The following is a 21,782-nucleotide window of genomic DNA, read 5'->3' on the forward strand; positions in this document are numbered from 1 at the left end:
TATTTCATCACAAGGATACCTTTTATAGATTATTTTAATTAATAATTATTTTAAATTGATAAATTGTCAAATGTATTACAATAGAAAGCAGTTATTTTAAATGTAATAATATTTCATAATATTACTGTTTTTACTGCGTTTTTTTTTTTTTTTTTTTTTTTTTAATAATTCCAGCCTTGGTGAGCAAAAGAGACTTAAAACATAAATTATAATAATCCTTAAAAATATTAATATTTTTTATTTTATTTTAAGTATTAATATTTCATCACAGGGAAACTTTTATAGATTGATTGATTGATTAATTAATTATTTTATTTAATAATTATTTTAAATTAAATTATAAAATGTATTAAAATAGAAAGTTATTTTAAATGTAATAATATTTCTGAATATTACTGTTTTTACTGCATTTTTTAAAAAATATTATTTTATATATTTTAAATATTAATATTTTATCACAGGGATACATTGTATAGATTATTTCGTTTCCTTAAAAATATTAAAAATAATCCTTAAAAATATTAATATTTTTATTTTATTTTAAATATTAATATTTTATCACAGGGATACATTTTATAGATTAATTGTTGTAGTTAATAATTATTTTAAATTAATAAATTATTTTAAATGTAATATTTTAGAATATTACTGTTTTTACTGTATTTTTGATTAAATAATTGCAGCCTTGGTGAGCAAAACAGACTTTTAAAAACATTTTAAAAAAATTCAAATACAATTTCTGAATTAATTGAACACTTATTTACACAATATTTATATAATTAGTGTGCACTATCCATTGACTGCAAGCTGTTGGAATGACGTTTTTGTTGGCAAATCAGTTACCCGCTAATGCCAATAATCTCAAAATGGCCAAATATCGGACAATCACGATTATCTCAGATTGGACTGATTACATCATAAATCACTTTATAACGACCAATGCTCACATCCCCAAAACCACCTATACACACACATCTCTCAGCTCCTCCAGCATTTTCTCCATTCCTGCACATCTGTCCCTCTTCTAAACTGTTGTTGCTTGAGTCAAACCCTGCCACTGCTTTCTCTCGTCATATTCTGCCCTCCTTCCTTCAGCTCTGTTGTTTTGCTCTTTCATGCCTCTATCATTTGATCCGCTCTCTGGTCTGTCCCCTCATCACTGCTTTGTTCTGCGTGGTGTGAAAGGCTGCTGCTATCAGAGACTGGCTGGATTAGCATCAGCAGTGCTGGGACGGCTCGCTGAATGAGGCCGCTCTTATCAGCAGAGAGAGCCGCTTCCTTCAGCGCGCACGTCTGTTTCCTCCTCCCCGGCCCCTCGTGCTAATTACACTCTTATCGCCCGGCTCGAACACTCGCCCATCAGGGTGGGGCCGTTTTGGAATGAACTTCTCGCCGTAGAGTCGCTAAGTCCTCTCTGTTTCTCCTTCTCGTCTTTTCTGTTCAAACTCTTTGCCAAGTTTGTCCTTTCTCCGAAATGTTGTTGTTATGAGCGAACTTATCTGCTTGATCTAATCATTCCTGTGAAATCCGTGCAGGTTGGATGCTGTGAAACCGGCGTCTGTCATAAATAATATGCATGTTTGATTCATTGATGATTGAAGCATGTGACCTAATCCCTCCTTTCCTCTCCTTTTGTCACTCCCAGATCAAATCTCAGCCCTTCAGAATGAAGCAGGTACAAACAATAAAACCCTTCAGTTTTCTCATGTTTGTGTTGTTTTCAGGACTCCTGCTCATTTTGGCTTGCTTCACTTAAAACCAGAACAAAATGAACAGCCAGTTCTGTCATTGTGAAATTTCTATTTAAATATACTATGTGGCCAAAAATATGTGAACAAGTGAACATCACATGCTGTCCTCTGAAGCCATATGATGTTTTATGTAAAGAACAGAGTGAAATTTAAGCTGTTTAATGAAAAATTCTTTATTCTCCATACACATTTAAACTGTCAACTTTTATGTGAACTTAAATCTAAATGCGAATGAGTTTTTAGAGAACAGGCTAATATTATCGTTGAATGTAGTGAATATTTATTCATAGGCTCTTCTTGATTGGCTGCTTCCATTTCAGTGTTCTGCAGTTCCACCCAATCAGCTTTCAAGATACTAATTTACTTGTATTTCTTGTATTTTTTCTTGGTAAACATGCCTTCTGATGATGAATAGGACTTAAGCACAAATATTTTAGGTGAAAATAATTGGTGTCAAGCTATGTTGAGAATCCACAGCACTCATTTGTGAACAAAGAATCATGGTCATGGACATTTTTTTATTTCTTTGGCTGCTCATCTCAGTAGATGTTTCCCAAGCAGGCTTGCCCAGGTATAGATGCATCATCATATGAAGAACATGCTTGTAAAATGTTAATTTTGAGTCGTTTATGAAGTTATTTAAGGCCTCAAATGATTGAAAGGAGCAATGTCATGAGAATTAATATAATATGATAATATAATATAATATAATATAATATAATATACACTGCCCGGCCAAAAAAAAAAAAAGTCACTGTTCGGATTTAAATGGGCAAATACTTAAAGGATTAGTTCACTTCTGAATGAAAATTTCCTGATACTTTACTCACCTCCATGTCATCCAAGATGTTCCTGTCTTTCTTTCTTCAGTTGAAAAGAAGTTAAGGTTTTTGAGGAAAATATTCCAGGGTTTTTCTCCATATAGTGGACTTCAACAGTTACCAACGGGTTGAAGGTCCAAATTACAGTTTCAGTGCAGCTTCAAAGGGCTCTACACGATCCCAGACGAGGAATAAGGGTCTTATCTAGGGAAACAATCGAGCATTTTCTAAAAAAATAAATAAATTATATACCTTTTTAACCACAAATGATCCACACACATGATGTAATCACGTTACAAAGGTCATGCGTGATGTAGGCGGAAGTATCGATCCAGTGTCTACAAAGCGAACGTGCAAAGACTGAGTTAAACGGCCTTTCCCAAAAAAAGGTAAAACAATGATATTGGACGATTTTGAAGTTGGAGGAGAAAATTCGATTAAGTTTTTCGCACTACCATGTTACATCCGCCTACGTCACGCGTGACCTTTAAATGTAATGCGTGGCGCATCACAGAACAGTGCAAGACGAGCATTTGTGGTTAAAAAGTATATACATTTTTTATTTTATTTTTTTTCAAAAAAATGGCCGATCATTTCACTAGAGAAGACCCTTATTTCTCGTCTGGGATCATGTTGAGCCCTTTGAAACTGCAATTTGGACCCTCCACCCATTGAACCTCACTGAAGTCCACTATATGGAGAAAAATCCTGGAATGTTTTCCTCAAAAACCTTAATTTCTTTTCGACTGAAGAAAGAAAGACATAAACATCTTTGATGATATGGAGGTGAGTAAATTATCAGGAAATTTTCATTCAGAAGTGAACTAATCCTTTAAGAGTCTATGGATGGATCATTATTGCAGTGATTATTATGTTTCTAGCATGTTATATGTTTGGCAACAGTTCTTCTAACTCTACCTGATGGAGTGTGTAGCTTTTCATGTCTTAAACAACCATGTAGGAAGATGTATAATAGCCATATTCCAGAATGACAAAGATTGATCAGGCTCAAATTGTGAACGAATGGTTGAAGAACCATTTTCACACATGAGAAATGTTGTGATATTATTTCCATCAAGAGGTGCGTCAATTTTTGGTCAAGATCTTGTATTGACAATGCAAGAGTTGAGCACTCTGTAAAGTCTACTCCAGCACATCCCAAAGACTTACACTGAGGTTAAGGTCTGGACTCAGAGGTGCCAATTCATGTGTGAAAATGATTCTTCATGTTCCTTCACAACCATTCTTTCACAATTTGAGCCTGATGAATCTTGACATTGTCATCCTGGAATATGGCCATGATGTGTCTTCCTACATGGTTGTTTAAGACATGAAAAGCTACACACTCCATCAGTTAGGGTTAGAAGAACCGTTGCCAAACATATAACATACTAGAAACATAATAATCACTGTAATAATGATCCATTCATAGATTCTTAAGCATTTGCCTATTTAAATCCAAACAGAAACTTTTTTTTTTTTTTGGTTGGGCAGTGTATAGTATAATATAATATAATATAATAAAATATAATATAATAATATAAAAAATGCATTTTGTTGCATTAACTGGGTTGTTAACTGGGCTGACCACAACTATGTAACAAACACTGACAAACAGACCAATTTAAAGACCGTGGGGCTCACACCGTCTACACTTGATGAATAAACATTAGCATTTTATATTAAACATTTATTTTACTTTCCGCAAAGTCTTAGCTCACATTCATGACCTTTACAGACAGAAATTTCCATCATGTATCATGTTCCTTCATCCATAACTGCTCAAGAGTTCCTCACTCGAGATGACATTGGATTACTGCTTTGGCTTTTCTTGAGTTGTACTGCTTTTGCATTGCATGGCTTTGACCATGTCTCATGCCTTGCTATCCCAGAATGCATTATGAATTATTATTATTGAATATATTCTTGTATGTGTGTAGGGCTCTGGTTCTGTGGTTTCTAGTGGAGCTCAGGTCCTCCTCAGTTCTCTTAGCATTGATGGAGTGTGTGAGAAGCTCAGACAGATCCAGGGCCTGGACTCCAGCATGCTGGAACAGTACATCGGCACAATCAAAAAGGTATGTTCTGGAGGAGTGCACTAAAAGGTCTGGCCGTTTAAAGGTTTGGCATGAGATTTTTATTGTGCACGTAATAGGCACTTTTTTACAAACAGAGTACACTTTGTTGTTCCATTGCTTCTTTAAAATATTAGAGGTGTTTATTTGACCCCAAACTTTTGAACAGTAGTGTATGTTTCCCATAAACAGACACATTCTGTTCATCAAAGAATCCATAAAAAAAAAATTATATTTAATATTTTCTACAAAAATATTAAGCAAAACTGCTACCGGATGGTGAGGTTTTTTTTTCATGTTTTTGGTAGAAGTCTCTTATGCTCACCAAGACTGAATTTATTTGATAAAAAATATAGTAATATTATGAAATTATTACAATTTAAAATTTTGATTGATCCTTCAGAAATCATCCTAATATGCTGATTTGGCACTAAAGAAACAGTTCTTATCAATTTTGAAGACAGTTGTGCTGCTTAATATTTTTGTGAAACTGTAATACATTATTATTATTTTTATCAGGATTCTTTGATAAATAGACAGGTCACAATAAGCATTTATTTGAAATAGATTTTTGTTGTAATAATTTAAGTCTTTACTGTAAAGTTTGATCAGTTTAATGCATCCTTGCTGAATAAAAGTAATTTATTTTACCCTATCAAAATACTACTCCGGCAAAAAGTATAAGCACTCATTTTCCATTTTAATTTTACTTAATTTTTACTTAAATATTAAAAGTAAAAAGTTCTGTATTTATTCTACTCCATATATTTATTCTAGCTAGCACTAGTCAGTAGCAAATTTTGCAAATATGCTAACTTTTATTCTTTTTAATAACAACACTTAGTCTACTGAAATATACATTTTAAGTTATGGATTATTCCATAAAGTGTGCAAACAAGTGAAATAATATACCAGTATATAGTATTTTAAAAATAGGGAAAAACAAAATTTGTGTAAATATGGGGCAAAATCTGTTAATGCTATACAAACATACTAGTTTTATAGCAGATTAGTTAATTTAGTGACTCAGTGAGTTGAATCAGTGAGTTGTTGAATCAATAGGCAGCAAATGGATCAGTCCAGTTTGCTAATGAATCATTCAGTGTTATTTGTGAACCAATTCAGCTGGTTCTTCAGAATTGGAAAGAATCAACTTGTTCACAAACTGGACATTTCTGGTAGAGGTTTCTTCAGTTCGAAGTAACACGGACGATATTGTTTTTATGGAATGTAGTGGAGTAAAAAGTACACTATTATGCTTTGGAAAGTAGTGAAGCAAATGTTTCCCAAAATAAAAAGACTACGATAAAGTACGGATATGTGAAAATGTACTTAAAGGGTTAGTTCACCCAAAAATGAAATTTCTGTCAAACCTTGGAACATGAACCTCCAGTTGACGGTAGCCATTGACTTCTATAGTATGGAAAAAAGATACTATGGAAGTCAATGGCGTCCATCATCTGTTTGGTTACCCACATTCTTCAAATCCTGCAAAAGAAAGAAACTCGTACAGGTTTGGAACGACTTGAGCGCGAGTAAATGATGACAGAATATTCATTTTTGGATGAACTATCCCTTTAAGTACAGTAACAAAGTAGATATACTTTGTTACTATCCACCAACTTTATATAAAATGAATAGAAATTAAAAGTTCATATAATATTTATTTTATCTTCTGAAGTTGATTAACATTTTCTGAAAGTCTATTTTGTACCCTTTTCGTGAAAAAATACTGATTTTTAAAAAAAACAGGACAGAGACACGGGGTGTGGTAAATTAGTCCATCTCTGTAAATACATGTTCATCTGTTGGAAAAGAGTAGTTTTATCAGCTCCATGTGGTGCAAACAGAGGTTTCACAATGAAGCCTTTCTTTCCACTGGACAACATCTGAAGGAAGCAATGACATTTCTGATGTCTCCATTAGACATCCATTAGTCAACCTGCCAGCTGTGTCCCATCAGCCTGCATACTTAAACATCTCTACTGTGAACTTTGTTTCAACCCCCAACATACTGCTAAGATCAAATTGATCTAAAGTTTGTAAGCTATTTTTTGAATGCCATAATGTTTTTGTCAAATTCTGTCGCTGCAGGCCAACGTGAACGGTCGGGTTCTGTCTCAGTGCAACCTTGATGAGCTCAAGAAGGAAATGAACATGAACTTTGGAGATTGGCATCTCTTCAGGTCCATGGTAAGACATCAGCTGACTTTTGATTTTTCTGTTCTTAATCCTACACATTCAGATCAGATAGTGGTCATCTTTCCATTTGTGGTTTGTAATGTTTAGCACGCAGCTAATCTCTCTATAGTGAAGAAGGCCGGATGGGGTTGAAATAAGGAACACATGTAGCTGTGTTGATCAGATTTCCATTTGCGCTTATACAAACGAATGTTGTGTTGCCAGCAAGCAGGCAGCCATCTGGTCCAAGATGGCTGCTTTCTGGATGAAGGAGGGTTATTGTCAGTGGGAGCTCGGTGTCCACTTGAAGATCTGAATAGCTTGACGTTTACAAGAAAGTAGCATTCTTCAGGCTGGAAACAAGTCCAAATGGAACGACTCGGGGCTAGTTGTGATATTGGCATGCCTTAAAGGTTTCACATAGTACTACAACCATTCAGTGATTTCACATAAATGCCTAAGTGAAGCACATTTTTTTTTTTTTTGGTCTTTGTGTCCATGTTGCTTAAAACTAAAGCCCTATTCAAATGGGTCTCTTTTTCTCTGAGGAGGTCAGGTAACATTCTTGTTTCACAAATGTGTTGTTTCTATTATTATTTATTATTTTAATTATATACACCGATCAGGCATAACATTATGACCACCAACAGGTGAAGTGAGTAACACTGATGATCTCTTCATCACGGCACCTGTTAGTGGGTGGGATATATTAGGCAGCAAGTGAACATTTTTTTCCCTCAAAGGCAGTTGATGTGTTAGAAGGTGACCAGTGTTCCCGGTCTGCAGTGGTCAGTATCTATCAAAAGTGGTCCAAAGAAGGAACAGTGTTGAACCGACGACAGGGTCATGGGCGGCCAAGGCTCACTGATGCACGTAGGGAGCGAAGGCTGGCCCGTGTAGTCCAATCCAACAGACGAGCTACTGTAGCTCAGATTGCTCGAAGTTAATGCTGGTTTTGATAGAAAGGTGTCAGAATACACAGTGCATCACAGTTTGTTGCGTATGGAGCTGCATAGCTGCAGACCAGTCAGGGTGCCCATGCTGACCCCTGTGCACCGCAGAAAGCACCAACAGTGGGCACGTGAGCATCAGAACTGGACCACGGAGCAATGGAAGAAGGTGGCCTGGTCTGATGAATCACGTTTTGTTTTACATCACGTGGATGGCCGGGCGTGTGTGCGTCGCTTACCTGGGGAACACATGGCACCAGGATGCACTATGGGAAGAAGGCAAGCCGGCGGAGGCAGTGTGATGTTTTGGGCAATGTTCTGCTGGGAAACCTTGGGTCCTGCCATCCATGTGGATGTTACTTTGACACGTACCACCTACCTAAGCATTGTTGCAGACCATGTACACCCTTTCATGGAAACGGTATTCCCTGGTGGCTGTGGCCTCTTTCAGCGGGATAATGCGCTCCGCCACAAAGCAAAAATGGTTCAGGAATGGTTTGAGGAGCACAACGAGTTTGAGGTGTTGACTTGGCCTCCAAATTCCCTAGATCTCAATCCAGTCGAGCATCTGTGGGATGTGCTGAACAAATGCCTCACCAAATGTAAAAAGAAATATTAACTTCATTTTATATTTATATCACACAGACTATCATTCAAATGTTTGTTGTCAGTAAGATTTTTCTTTTTTTTTTTTTTTTTTTTTTTTTTTAGAAATTGATTACTTAAGACTGATATAAAATTATAATTAAACATTATTTGGAGTATTTCTTTATTGCACAATGCACATTTCTATTTATCATATACCTAAAACGTGTTATAATATCACTATATTAAGGATTGTATGATCTTTGTATAATATCAGTCTTTAAATGCAAGATATTTAAAGTGTACCTAAAGTATACTTGCAATAGTTCCACTTTAGCACAACCAAATATACTTAAGTATATCTTTAGTTGGACCTCAGCACTACTTCCCCACAATTAAAGTGCATTAGGTACAACATTGTGTTCCAATGTTCCAATTTTAGACTTTAAGTATACCAGTTTAGTATACCAAAAGTACAATTGCAGGTTATTTTTATTTAGCACATAAATATGTAAATGTATTTGTAGTATACTAGGCACAAAATAAATGTATTTCAAATACATTTTTAGTATCATTTTGAACATTAAAGGGGACCTATAATACCCCTTTTACAAGATGTAATATAAGTCTCTGGAGTCCCCAGAAAGTGTCTGTGAAGTTTCAGCTCAAAATACCCCACAGATCATTTATTATAGCTTGTCAAATTTGCTCCTATTTGGATGTGAGCAAAAACACGCCGTTTTTGTGTGTCCCTTTAAATGCAAATGAGCTGCTGTTTCCGGCCCACTTTCCAAAAGAGGGCGGAGCTTTAACAGCTCGCGATTCGTTGCTCAACAGCAACAAAGCTGGAGAATCTCACGCAGCCAAAATGAGGATTGTCAGTAACGGTGTTCAGCCTTACATTGTTCAAACCGGAGTCGACACTGATGGACAGACTCAGGAAGAAGTTATCTGGACATTTCTGAACAGTTAGTGGATAAATTTATGTAGTTGCTGTGGAGTTGATTCAACTCATCGACTAGCATGTGCCGTCATGTTAATCTTTTGTGCAAATCCAGCGTTGAATTGACCCTCGTTTGTGAAGCAGTTCGATGTTGTTTATGCTCAAACAGCAACATTACACACTAACTAAAGTTAAAAAAAAGTGAAATCATAATCAACCACCACATTAAATCTTGTTCATTTCATTGGGTTTTGTGACGCATCCAGAGTACATGACCTTCCATAACATCGAAGTTGCATGTTGTTTAAAAAATGAATCGTGTCCGAACAGTTTTAATATTTTAGCATTTTAAGAATCAAGAACAGAAAAAACAGTTTCACAAAGATAGTCTGCGGTTTTATTTTTCTTGCTCAATGAATAAACTGCGCACTTGCGATCCATTTAAACATTGCTGTATTTGTGCTGTAGGTTCTAGAGCAGCGTCATGTGGAGAACCAGCTGCTGCATGATGAATCAGGAGCGTGCAGCGAGCAGGGCAGCAGCGTGTTGATTCAACCCCAACCCCATAGACCCTCTGAAGCGCCACAAGACGTGACCATCAACCCAGAAAACTTCGCGTACAGCCTCAACCTAAGCTTTGAAGAGCTCAGCGGTGTGGGGCTGGAGGAGCCCTCCAGACAACACAATGCCCACTGGCTGGTGCGTGTTACTGCTGTGCACACAAACGCATTCACGTCAACACTGAAATACAGCCTATAGATAAACACAGGTGCACACCATAAGAAAACACCCTGATTATATACATAGAGGCGAACACAAACATATGTGCGTGTGGAAACAAAAAAAGTGGCAATTTTCTTGTTGTTGTTGTTGCACCTTTTTAACCTAACATTTTCTTCACTGTTGCATTTTGTCGCTGTGGAGCGCAGCTTCTGCTTTTCAGTAGTCTCTCATCAGCATGAAAATAGCATGTGGTTTAGTGGGTGACAAACGGAGTGTTTTCTGACCTAGATGGGCAGAGGAAGTGAAGAGCTGACCACACACACGCTAGCTCTCTATCACACAGAGATAGCTATTTCTGCTCTCATCTGTTAACACTTGGCAAGGTGTTGCAACACAAGCAAGAGCTCATAATGGTTTAGATTAGCATCATGGAAGTTAGTTGTGTACACAGACTTTTGCTGCATCCAGTTTCGCATACTTCCGCACTATTTTACTCCATTTTGTAGCCTAAGTAGTGTTCACACACTGAAAACGCAGCAAGGTGTTGTGTAGTAAGAGTAGCTGAATGATGTATAAAGAAAAGACAGTGTGGATAAGAGGCGGGATATTAAAGGGTTAGTTTAACCAAAAATTACTCACCCTCATGTTGTTCCAAACTCGTAAGTCCTTCGTTCATCTTCAGAACACAAATGAAGATATTTTTGATGAAATCCAAGAGGTTTTTTATCTCCCATAGAAAGCAACATAATTACCATATTCAAGGTCCAGAGAAGTACTAAAGACATTGTTAAAATAGTCGACGTGACTACAGTGGTTCAACCTTAATGTTATGAAGCGATGAGAATACTTAAAAAAATAAAATAAAAAAAAAACGACTTTATTCAACAATTTCTTGGAACATGCTGCAAATGCTTCCATGTTGTAAAATTTGACAAGTTCTCAATCCTGCTAGAATTCATACACTCTACAATAAGGCCGTAACCATGTCTTGAACATCGGGGGGGGGGACCAATTTTTTATAAAGCATAAAGAAACAGAACAGTGAAGGAAATTCTAGGTCTAATTCTAGTTAGGAAATAATAATTTTTAACTATTTGCAAATAATATTTGCATTAAAATAGGCACACATGTACTTTTATTTATATGGCTAATATGTCGAAAACGTAAAATGTTTCATGGCTCGTAACACTCAGAAACTGTATGAATTACGTAAATGTATATTTTCAATTCGGAACAGCCATATTTGGGGGAAAAAGGTCATGTAGTTTGCATCACTGGATGTTACTGTCGGTTGTTTAACATTTCTAGCGCAAAACAGTTGACATGTATTTAGGCTATCTTACCTCACTCTCTTTCAATGTTAAAGGAACACTCCACTTCATTTTCCAACTCCCCTAGAGTTAAACAGTTGAGTTTTACCGTTTTTGAATCCATTCAGCCGATCTCCGGGTCTGGCGGTACCACTTTTAGCATAGCTTAGCATAGTTCATTGAATCTGATTAGACTGTTAGCATCTCGCTCAAAAATGACCAAAGAGTTTCGATATTTTCCCTATTTAAAACTTGATTCTTCTGTAGTTACATCATGTACTAAGACCGACAGAAAATGAAAAGCCGATATGGCTAGGAACTATACTCTCATTCGGGCGTAATAATCAAGGAACTTTGCTGCCGTACCATGGGTGCAGCAGGCGCAATGATATTACGCAGCGTCTCTCACAAATGTCTGCAACTTTTCATTTTCCGTCGGTCTTAGTACACGATGTAACTACAGAAGAGTCAAGTTTTAAATAGGAAAAATATAGAAACTCTTTGGTCATTTTTGAGCGAGATGCTAACGGTCTAATCAGATTAAATGAACTATGCTAAGCTATGCTAAAAGTGGTACCGCCAGACCTGGAGATCGGCTGAATGGATTCGAAAACGGTAAAACTCAACTGTTTAACTCTAGGGGAGTTGGAAAATGAGCCTATTTTCAAAAAAAGTGGAGTGTTCCTTTAAATAGACGCTTTGCGCTGGAATTCACGCTCTACTTCTGAGAACGGTAAAGCCCACCTACTTTGTTTTGATTGACCATCTCAATCATTTTGACATTGATGAGCACTGTTACACGCTGAGGCAGACCAGACTAAAAATGGAACTTTAAACCTTTTTGTCATCCTAACATCATACAGAGTGCAGCAGAGCAGTGCAGTTATTGGGGGGGGGACACTTTGTCACTTTGTCTATTTCTAATTATTGGGAGGGACTTGTCCACCACAATGACTATGGTGGTTACGGCCCTGCTCTACAATAGTTGTCCCAAATGACATACTATGCACTTACATTATGCAGTATGTACTCAACCATGTTGTGTATGGATTTTATAAGTTTATTTTATCATTCAACATCGGAAAGGAAATTTGAGACCATGAAGTGTCCAACATTCCACACTTTGGAATCATTTGGAACACAACTAGTGTCTCTACATAGGGATAGTTCACTCAAAATTCTGTCATCAACTCACCGCTATTTTTCTGGAACCCTATAACTTCTCATAGAACACAAGGAGTTACTTATTCCATGTCTTCTGAAGCCATATGATAGTCTTTTATGAAGAACAGTCAAAGAAATTATTGAGTGAACATGCCAGGTTTGAACATCTGGAAGTAAAATTAATACGTGTTAAATCGATTGTTTCTTCAAATCCCTTGATCAGTTTTTTTTTTTTTTTTTTTTTTTGTATATGTTTGCATTAAATGTGGTGCAATAAAACTACAAAATAATGGGAAGAAATGTCTTTCTGTTTAGTTGTTCTCACAGGCTGCATGCAAAAACAAACACACAATGCGACCTGTGTAGTTCGATTCACAAACAAATGATTCTTTTATTGAACAGATCAAAAGATCAATGTCTGAAACGGTGTGCAAAATGGACATTTAAAATGAAATGTATAAAGATTATTTATATTATTATTATTATTATTATTGTGTGTGTAGTATTAAAGGGGATTCTTCACACAGAAATGAAATTTTTACCCCATAATTTATTCACCATCAATCCATCCTAGGTGTATATGACTTTTTTTCTTTCTTTCTGATGAGCACAATCTGGGTGATTATTAAAAAATATCCTGGCTCGTCCAAGCTTTATAATGGGAGTGATTGGCGGATGAGTTTTTGAAGTCCAAAAAAAGTGCATCCATCCATCATAAAACGTACTCCACGTGGCTCTGGGGGTTAATAAAGGCCTTCTGAAGTAAGGCAAATATCCTTATTTAAAACTTTATAAAGTAAAATAACAAGCTTCCGGCACGACAGCCATATGCATGCGACTTGTGTCTAAAAAGCGTTAACTTCCACAACGTAGTACACAATGACATGACGTAGTACGTCATGGCGTAGCATAGAACATCATGGCATTGTGCTTCTGTTTTAAAATATCACTGTTATCATCAGTACCAGTGTATTGTGACACCTCTAATCGATACCCAGCCCTAATGCTAAATAATTCCTTTTGTGTTCCATGGAAGAAAAAGAAAAAACACACAGGCTTAAAAGTTTTATTTTGGGCGTTGGTTGTGTGTTTACTAACAAAAATGTGATCTCATCTAACATGTTCTCCCACATATTACTGTCTAAATTCATTGACCTGCTCTTCTCCTTTAGGCCAACACTCACCGGACACCCAGTGTATCTAGCCTGAATTCTCAGGAATCTTCCAACGACATCTGTAGGCTGACCGACAAGCAGCAGGCCGAGTATCACAATGCTTACCAGGAGTACATCTCCCACATGTCCCAGCTGGAGGTGTCTGCTGCTGGACGAGAGAGTCCCGCTCAGCTCCTCTCAGCCAGCTCAGAGGATAAGACTAAGGAAGGTGAGCAAGACTGGCGCAAACCCTATGCCAAAAATGGCTCCAAACCCGCAGACACTATGGCAGCCTTGTCCTCTGCCCCGGACGGTGGTCTTCTACACCCCATTACAGAGGAGGATGAGCACGGGTCTGCCTCTAAAATCACACCCAGACGCAAGACCAAAGGCCAGGGGCCTTGTTACCACAGCGTGCCGAGCGATGAAGAAGACTCAGGGGATGAGGAGACCGACGCCACCCCGCTGCTGAGAGAGGAACCCTGGGCCGCCGAACCAGATCTAGGCCTCTTAGCTAAAGGGAAGAGCTTCGTCTCAGACATCATGCTGGATAAGAAATCATCGGACTCCGGAGTGAGGTCCAGCAGGAGCTCATCCGACCACTCTCTACAAGACGAGGAGAGCGAAACAGCCCAGGAGATGGAGGAGAAGAAAGAAGAAGAGGCCCATCTTATCGAACTGGTTCTTGAAAGCCCGGTTAAAAAGCGAGTCTTACCGCACAGGCTGGGCAACCTTCAAGACGAGGCCGTGGCCCGGATGTCCATCTGCTCTGACGCTCTGTCTGACAGCAGTACACCTGAGGAGACCTGGCCCGCTTCAGCCGTGAGTAACCTCAACTGCTCAACCGACAACGCTGCGCTCAACAACAACATCAACAACAGCACCCAGCAGGAGATCTCCGGCTCCACTGACTGCCCCACAATCATTATCAGACCAGGATCCAGCACAGACACCACCACACTGCCCAACCAGAACCTGCGTGGAGTCCAACGCAAGAGCTCCACCGGTCCCACCACCGATGCCGCTGAGGAACGAGAGAGTGTCCTCTGAGCGCAGCCAGGTTTATTTAACTCAAGGACGCCTAATTCTGTTCCTGGAGATCTACGTTCCTGTAGACTTCAGTTCCAACTCCATTGATAGATGGCTGCTTCGGGTGCATTTGATCAGGGTTGGAGCTGAACTTTGCAGGAATGTAGGGTGAATTCAGGGTGATTGGGACACTTTTTGCTATTGAAAAGTGTCCCATTCAACCTGAATTTACCCCTACATCTCCAAGAACAGAATTTGTCACCTCTGCTTTAACTGCTGAAGGTTAAATTACTGTAAAACTTCGTTCATGCGCTGTTACTGCACATTGTCATGGTGTTCATTCAGATTAGAATACTTTTCATAGTTAACACATAAGCTCAGCTATAACTGCAAAATCACTTTCTTAATCAGTATTTTTGCTTAGTTTTGCATACAAAATGTTTAAAGGTTCATAAAACAAGAAATTGACAATTATAACAGTAAAATAAGTTATTTTAGCATAAATCTAGCCTAAAATGTATGGTTTTTAAAGGTATTGGTATACTTTACAATAAGGTTTCATTTGTTTACATTAGTTAATGTATTAATTAACATGAACTAACCATGAGCAATACATTTGTTGTTACAGTATTTATTAATTTTTGGTAATGTTATTTAATAAAAATCCAGCTGTTCATAGTTTGTTCATGTTAGTTCACAGTCTATTAGCTAATGTTAACAAATACAACTTCTGATTTTAATAATGTATTAGTAAATGTTGAAATTAACACTTTACAATAAGGCTCATTAGTTAACATGAACTAATAATGAACTGCACTTCTACAGCATTTATTAATCTTTGTTAATGTTAATTTCAACATTTACCATTATATTATTAAAATCAAGAGTAACATTAGTTAATGCACCGTGACCAAACAATGAACTGCTGTATTTTTATTAACTAACGTTAACAAAGATTAACAAATACAGTAACAAATGATTATGGTCATGGTTATTTCATGTTAGTTAATACATAAACTAATGTTAACAAATGAACCTTACTGCAAAGTGTTTTCAAGGTTTTTTACTTTTCAATTCAGCAATTCAGGAAAATAATTATGGTAACTAACAATGAAAAATTTTAATTTAGGTTAATGTTCACTTTTGCATATACATGTTTAATTGAACATGAATTACAACAATGACCAATAGTGTATTTATAAATTAATATTAATCTAAATTAATTCAGTGTTAATTCATAAAACCTAATTCAGTGAATGTTCACAATTTGGCAACTTATTCTCTAAAAATAAGTCTTAATATACATTATTACACAATTTAATCTGGTTTTATCCGCAAATGTATCTTATTTTAATGACGTTTAAATATTTTTCAACTGTAAAACAAAACAAAAATACAGATTAAGAAGTTGCAGTGTAAAAGTGTGAGAAACGTGATTATTGTAGCTGTTGTTGGAGTGCTAAAAATGCAATAAACGGAGGCTGTGAAGCTGTTCCTAGTTTCTGATTTGTTTAGTGCAAATCCTGTATTTCATGCTCCGTTGCGAACATTAAATATCTAGTGTAGGTTGGTCCACAATATTCAAACCCATCATGTAGAGTGAGGATTTAACCACATGCAGGTAGTGCTGCTGTTTTTGCGGTGATCGCTGGTATTGTGAAAGCTGTGATTTATTTGTGATTGAATGCCCGGTTCACGTTCAGGTCATCCCTATAGTTTGTGTTCTGCTTTGTAGTGTTTTAGAGGAGTGAATTGTGAATGGATAGATCAAGAGAAAAACAAGAAAATGTAGAGGTTTCTATAAGGCATGATTTGTGTGAATGCCAAGTATGTTTTGTAATGTTTTCTTATATTAATAAACATTCTTTTTAAACCTTTTGAAAGAGTCTGGTTGTATCATTGAAATTAATTTTTCATTTTGAAATATAACAAAAGCATTGCTGGATTTAAGCTTTTAATTGTGTGTTGCCTAAAATCATAAAAAAATAAAAATAAAAAAAATAAATTACAATTGTATTTTGACAACTGCCAATCATTTCCCCATAAATAATGACATTGAAAGGAATGTCCATTATTTTTCTGAGGTGAGGTCTGGCTGCCAGCAGGTGGCGCACTCTTCATATCAAGAACACTAAGAGGTTTAGGCTGCAATTCAGAAACAACCTTTAATTTTTAAATGTACACTGCACAAATGAATGTAATAGAAAGGAGCACATACCAGTATCTTGTTTCTTAAATGGTTTTCCTAAATTACATCCCACAAAATGACTTTGATAAGTGCATCATTAATTCCACTATAAATTAAAGAAAACAAGTTAAATCTAATTTTTAATGTCTGATATGCTAACACTGTAAAAAAATTTTCAGCTTCTCTCACAGTTACACCATTCTAGTTAAAGGGGCTTGGTTTACAATTCTGAATATTTTTATGGTTTGAGGCTGTAAAAAAAATTAGTAAATGAAAATCAATCATTCGGGTCTCTGATTTATTCCTTCGCGCTGGTTAAGGGACAGACTTTAAACCTACAGACAATTATTTTACAAAGTAATTCCACAAATCAACTGCCATTTCATCCATAACACATAATACGAATGAGAGAATCTGTGGAAACGGCCACAATTAATGTTCTACTTCCAAACACCTTCAAGAAAGAAGGTAATCGCAAGAAAAACTGCTAGGCCGTATGATTTGTGGACAGTTATGTATTAGAAAAAGACATTTCCCCGCACTACAAACTGGAATGAATGCATTTTTACACAACCCTAAGGCAATGTAAAAGATTTATTCATGTTCCTGTCAGTAATGGGTAAATGTGCACGTGTGAAAGGTCAGTGACACGCTTTCGAGTCCTGGATATAAAAGGCAAGGTCAATACACAGCACAACACTGGCAGATTGACATTTTTAGATGCAAGCATAACAGACCAGTGTCAAATAAAGCATTTGATTTATTTTGTATAAAAAAAAGGTACGATTTACAATATTACTTTTATAAAAAGTCTCAGCATACAGCATAACACTTTGCAGATACTGACAGTCCAATTTCTGCAACTATACAAGATAAAACTCTGAGAGTTCACAAGGTTTCATCATGTCATTTTCACCGTCCAGTCCTTCATGTGCCAAAAGAATTGACAAAAACAGACTTTAACTTTGTACAGTAACTAACCACGTCTTCTCCTATTCACACGGTCTTCACAAAGAGAAAAAAAAAAAAAAAAAAAAAAAAAAAAGGTAAGACTTCTTCTCAATGCAGAGAAAAGGTTCCTTGTGATCATTTACAGGTTTCCCTCCTATTTTCAGGGAATATAGTGCTTCTTCCTCTTGAAGAAAGGACCAAATAAGTCTTTTAAGAAGATAAATAATCAATGTCCGAACTTATAACACATCACATGGATTGTCCTTTTAGAAGCAAAAAAAGTCTCTTGATTCAATTACAGGAAAGAAAGAAGAAAAAAAAAAAAAAACTCCAGACTGAGAACAGAAATCGGAGGAAAAGCCAGTTCCCAGGTCCTGTGTGTTCTTGTGTCTTAACCAAACACCTGCAAAAGATTGAGAAAGAGGCGCATTTAGAGAATGCAAACAGGGCAGAGATCCGGACAGCCTGGCGCCAGAGAGGAAGCCGCAGTTTGAACATTTAACCAAACACTCAGAGACTGAGCAAAACCCTGGGCTCCAGATGTACACGAGCACAACATTCAACCTCAACTGATGCTTATTACACACACTTTACACAACTTTACAGACTGTGGGACACAACGGTCCTTATCAAATGTGATTTGACGGTCTTAATTAAATACCATAAAATAGTCTTTTACAGCATATAATACAAGGCTCATCAAAACCAGTGTGTTCAAGATCATTTACCTGATTAACGGTAAAGTGTCCTGCTGTCCTCTGTGATCAAGTCTGATTGAAACTCAGGTGTCTAATGGGACAAAAAACAAAAAGTCCAGTTATTTGCTGTCAGACTTGCACATAAACATGCAACACATCAATGAAGCTTTAAAATCTACATTAGATAGATAGATAGATAGATAGATAGATAGATAGATAGATAGATAGATAGATAGATAGATAGATAGATAGATAGATAGATAGATAGATAGATAGATAGATAGATAGATAGATAGATAGATAGATAGATAGATAGATAGATAGATCGATCTATCTATCTATCTATCTATCTATCGTTTATAAGGGCATTCACCTGTAATGAGAGGATGCTGATGTCTGTGTTGAGTGTTGTCAGGGGTGTTCTGGATGTCCCCTGCCCTGCTCGCGGGTGATGCAGGCTGGTGATAGCCGAATTCGAGTCAAGTGCGATCTGCAGGTCCAGGATATAATCGATGACATGCTGCAGGATTTCCATTTTGCTCACGTTCTTGTTCTGCGGGATACTCGGCACCAGTTCCTTCAGTTTCGAGTAGCAGTCGTTCATGTTGTACAGCAGGCTCAGGGGATCGTCCACGGGGGTCTTGCTCCGTGAGATTCCCAGACTGTGCTCCGTCACATTCGCGCTACTTTTCCGGAAAGACCTCACTGGGCTTACTGCCTTCATGTTGACAGCTCTGTGAGAAACGGTTTCGTTGGAAGAATCGCTTTTGTGTTCGAGATTTCCTCTTTGCACTGGGCTGTTGAAGCAAACGCAGTGGATTAGCGAGCTGTCATCGCTGTATATATACGCCCTGCTAGGTGGGTTGTTCACGCGCTGGTTTGGATTGCGCTCATTGGTGGGAACGGCCGCGTCAATCATCGCCTTAGCGCTACGCTATTGGTCGCTGTGCCGAGCGATCAAGACCCGCCCATTTTTTCCGCGTTCTTAACCAGTGAAAGCGCGTGTTTAGGGTGGCGCTGACTGCTTTCAGCTTCCACTGATAATTTCTCAAATCAGTGTACCTGTTTCCGATCAAGAGAATTAGGGTCTTGGAAGTATAAGGTTGTTTTCACGCCTAGTGTAACAGTCAAAATGTATCAAAACAAGCTTAGACTGATTTATGCTGGACATCCTACATTATAGGCTACGTAGCCTAAGATGTAGGCTAAACAGATATTTTTTATAGGATATATCTATATAATGCAGCTTATGAAACTTACAAACCCCAGGTAAGCCTTAGTAGCCTTTAAATAGGCAGGAACTTAACATGTGTTGCTATTTTCCAACACATTTCATGTTATTGCTTTTATTTTCATCTTTTTTTCTTTGTAAACACTATTCAAAAGATCAACATTTACCTCAAAGCCAGTGACATTATCGCAGCCGTACTTTCAGGGTTTTTATAGCCTAAGTCACTTGACCTAGTATGGATCCCCATTACAATATTTTTCTCCAAAATTGTGCCCACTCACTCAGAAGCCATTAAAAAAAAAAAAAAAAATCAATTAGCCTAAGTTAAAAACCAGTAGTGGTGGTGTTTATCTATGGAGTTTGCTGTGGATGGACCTAACATGATGCTTTAAGTATGTACTTTCTGCAGTTGGTGGTGTGCCCAGTGTTTGTTTATACACATCATGACTGCGAGGGATTACTGAAGCAGTCTTTAGGCCTGTGGTGAGAGTCGTTTAAAAGATGTAATAGTGATGACAGGAGCAAGAATGCGCGCGGCATTTTGATAGACGCGCAGGAATCAATTACCGGGAAAGTGTACTGTAAGTTTTAACGTGAAACTGCACAGCTGCATCTGAAGTGAAAATGCATTCTTCATGGGTCTGGGAAGAATATTTTTATCCTGACACGGATTATATTACCATTTTTTAGAAACCAATTTTGGCAGCCTATAGCGCGAGAGCGGTGGCAAAACTAGAAAAAAAAAGAAGCTCTTTGTTTACACATGCTAAGTAACAATGGAGACAAAGATTTCCTGGTTGCTTGTGCATATCCGAGTAAACAGATGTTTGCGGAGATGCGTCGGAATGCAGTCGTGCTGATGTGTCGGAATGCACCTCATACATTCTCATTATCACTCCTTAGAAAATGAAGTAGCGTACTTGTAAGATACCTCCAGGTCGACGCATTTTCAATAGCTTTTTTTTTTTAAGGAAATCTTTGCAACAAAAACTGCTTTCAGCGCGCGCAGGACTTGACACATAAGAGCTTTGTGGTCTCGTCCGCATCTGCCGCAACTGGCTTTTTCCATTTTCTCCCTCGTCCTTTTTTTTTTGTTCTCACAGCTGTGTACATTTCGCATGACACCCTGACTGATCCCTGACAGGTGATGAATTGGCACCAAGCAAAGCAGCACTACAGAGCAGCGCCGCGAGCTCGCGCTCTCGCAGACTCTCTGGCGCCAGCCCCGTGACGTCACCCATTCACAGCGGCCCTCCAGCCAGTCCTCGCGGCGCCGTCCAGGCGGCTGCTATGGAGACGGGGGCAGTTAGTTAGCGCCGGTTCTCAGCTGATCAATGGGGCCCGGGCGCTGAGAGATCGGAGTTCAGTTCGTCACCTCAGGTCTCCTGCGCTCCGAGGCTCGCACACCTGCATCGATTTGCATTTCTTTGCTTACGTTTAACTTGGAGGACTCCTCGCCCCTTTTGAAACATTCTAGACTTTGAAACGAACGTAATATAGAAAGAGTAACCTTAAGTTACCTCAACTTTATCTCTATGTGCCTGAGGTAGAACGTATTTTCAGTTAGTCATGCATTATTATGGATTAAAAAAGAAGAAGCGCCTTCATTTAAATGGGTCATCCGTTAAAAGCTCAAGCGAAACAACAGAATTGCGAATTATGGGGTGGTTTTAAAAGAAAAAAAACTACTTGTGAGGCTATTTTACACTCAAGTAGAAATACATTTCAAACGCTCCATGACCACAGACTGCGATAAACAAAAGTTTGCCCGATGAACCATAGCAACAGTAGGCTAGTCGCTCCAATACGTTCTCTTATTATATTAGTATCGAATATATAGGCTATATTGACGAATTTACATATATCATGATAACAAAAACTCCAAACAAAACGTTGATTGTTGGCTCTAAACGGTGATATGGCTTCAGCGAAACGAACCGACCGAATGCGCCCTGAAAACTGACTGACAAACATTTAGCTTAGCGTTGTTTACATAGTAAAGGTAGATTAATAACGAAAAACTCACAC

At 37.7% G+C, this 21,782-nt stretch overlaps 2 protein-coding genes across 8 annotated transcripts in view; one reads left to right on the forward strand and one right to left on the reverse strand.

Annotated features, from left to right (window-relative positions):
* Window positions 1–16,569, forward strand: part of LOC127498251 (kinase D-interacting substrate of 220 kDa B-like) — a 66,630-nt gene extending 50,061 nt beyond the window's left edge. For 6 of the 7 annotated variants that reach the window (XM_051867395.1, XM_051867394.1, XM_051867396.1 and 3 more), the window contains 5 exons: window positions 1,646–1,675; window positions 4,513–4,650; window positions 6,742–6,840; window positions 9,775–10,005; window positions 13,676–16,569. In XM_051867395.1, the coding sequence (XP_051723355.1) occupies window positions 1,646–1,675; window positions 4,513–4,650; window positions 6,742–6,840; window positions 9,775–10,005; window positions 13,676–14,707 (1,530 nt within the window). In that variant the 3' untranslated portion in view covers window positions 14,708–16,569. The remainder of the gene's footprint in view (window positions 1–1,645; window positions 1,676–4,512; window positions 4,651–6,741; window positions 6,841–9,774; window positions 10,006–13,675) is intronic. The other variant, XM_051867397.1, reaches the window with a different exon arrangement.
* A 1,047-nt stretch (window positions 16,570–17,616) lies between these two features.
* Window positions 17,617–19,748, reverse strand: LOC127498253 (DNA-binding protein inhibitor ID-2-like). Its single transcript, XM_051867400.1, has 3 exons — window positions 18,897–19,748; window positions 18,554–18,614; window positions 17,617–18,228 (listed from the first exon to the last, which is right to left on the reverse strand). The coding sequence occupies exons 1-2, from the start codon at window positions 19,440–19,442 to the stop codon at window positions 18,558–18,560; spliced, it is 603 nt and encodes a 200-aa protein (XP_051723360.1). The 5' UTR covers window positions 19,443–19,748; the 3' UTR covers window positions 17,617–18,228; window positions 18,554–18,557.
* Between the last annotated feature and the right edge of the window lie 2,034 nt (window positions 19,749–21,782).

This window comes from Ctenopharyngodon idella, chromosome 17 (assembly GCF_019924925.1).
Source record: "Ctenopharyngodon idella isolate HZGC_01 chromosome 17, HZGC01, whole genome shotgun sequence".
Classification (NCBI taxonomy): Eukaryota; Metazoa; Chordata; class Actinopteri; order Cypriniformes; family Xenocyprididae; genus Ctenopharyngodon; species Ctenopharyngodon idella.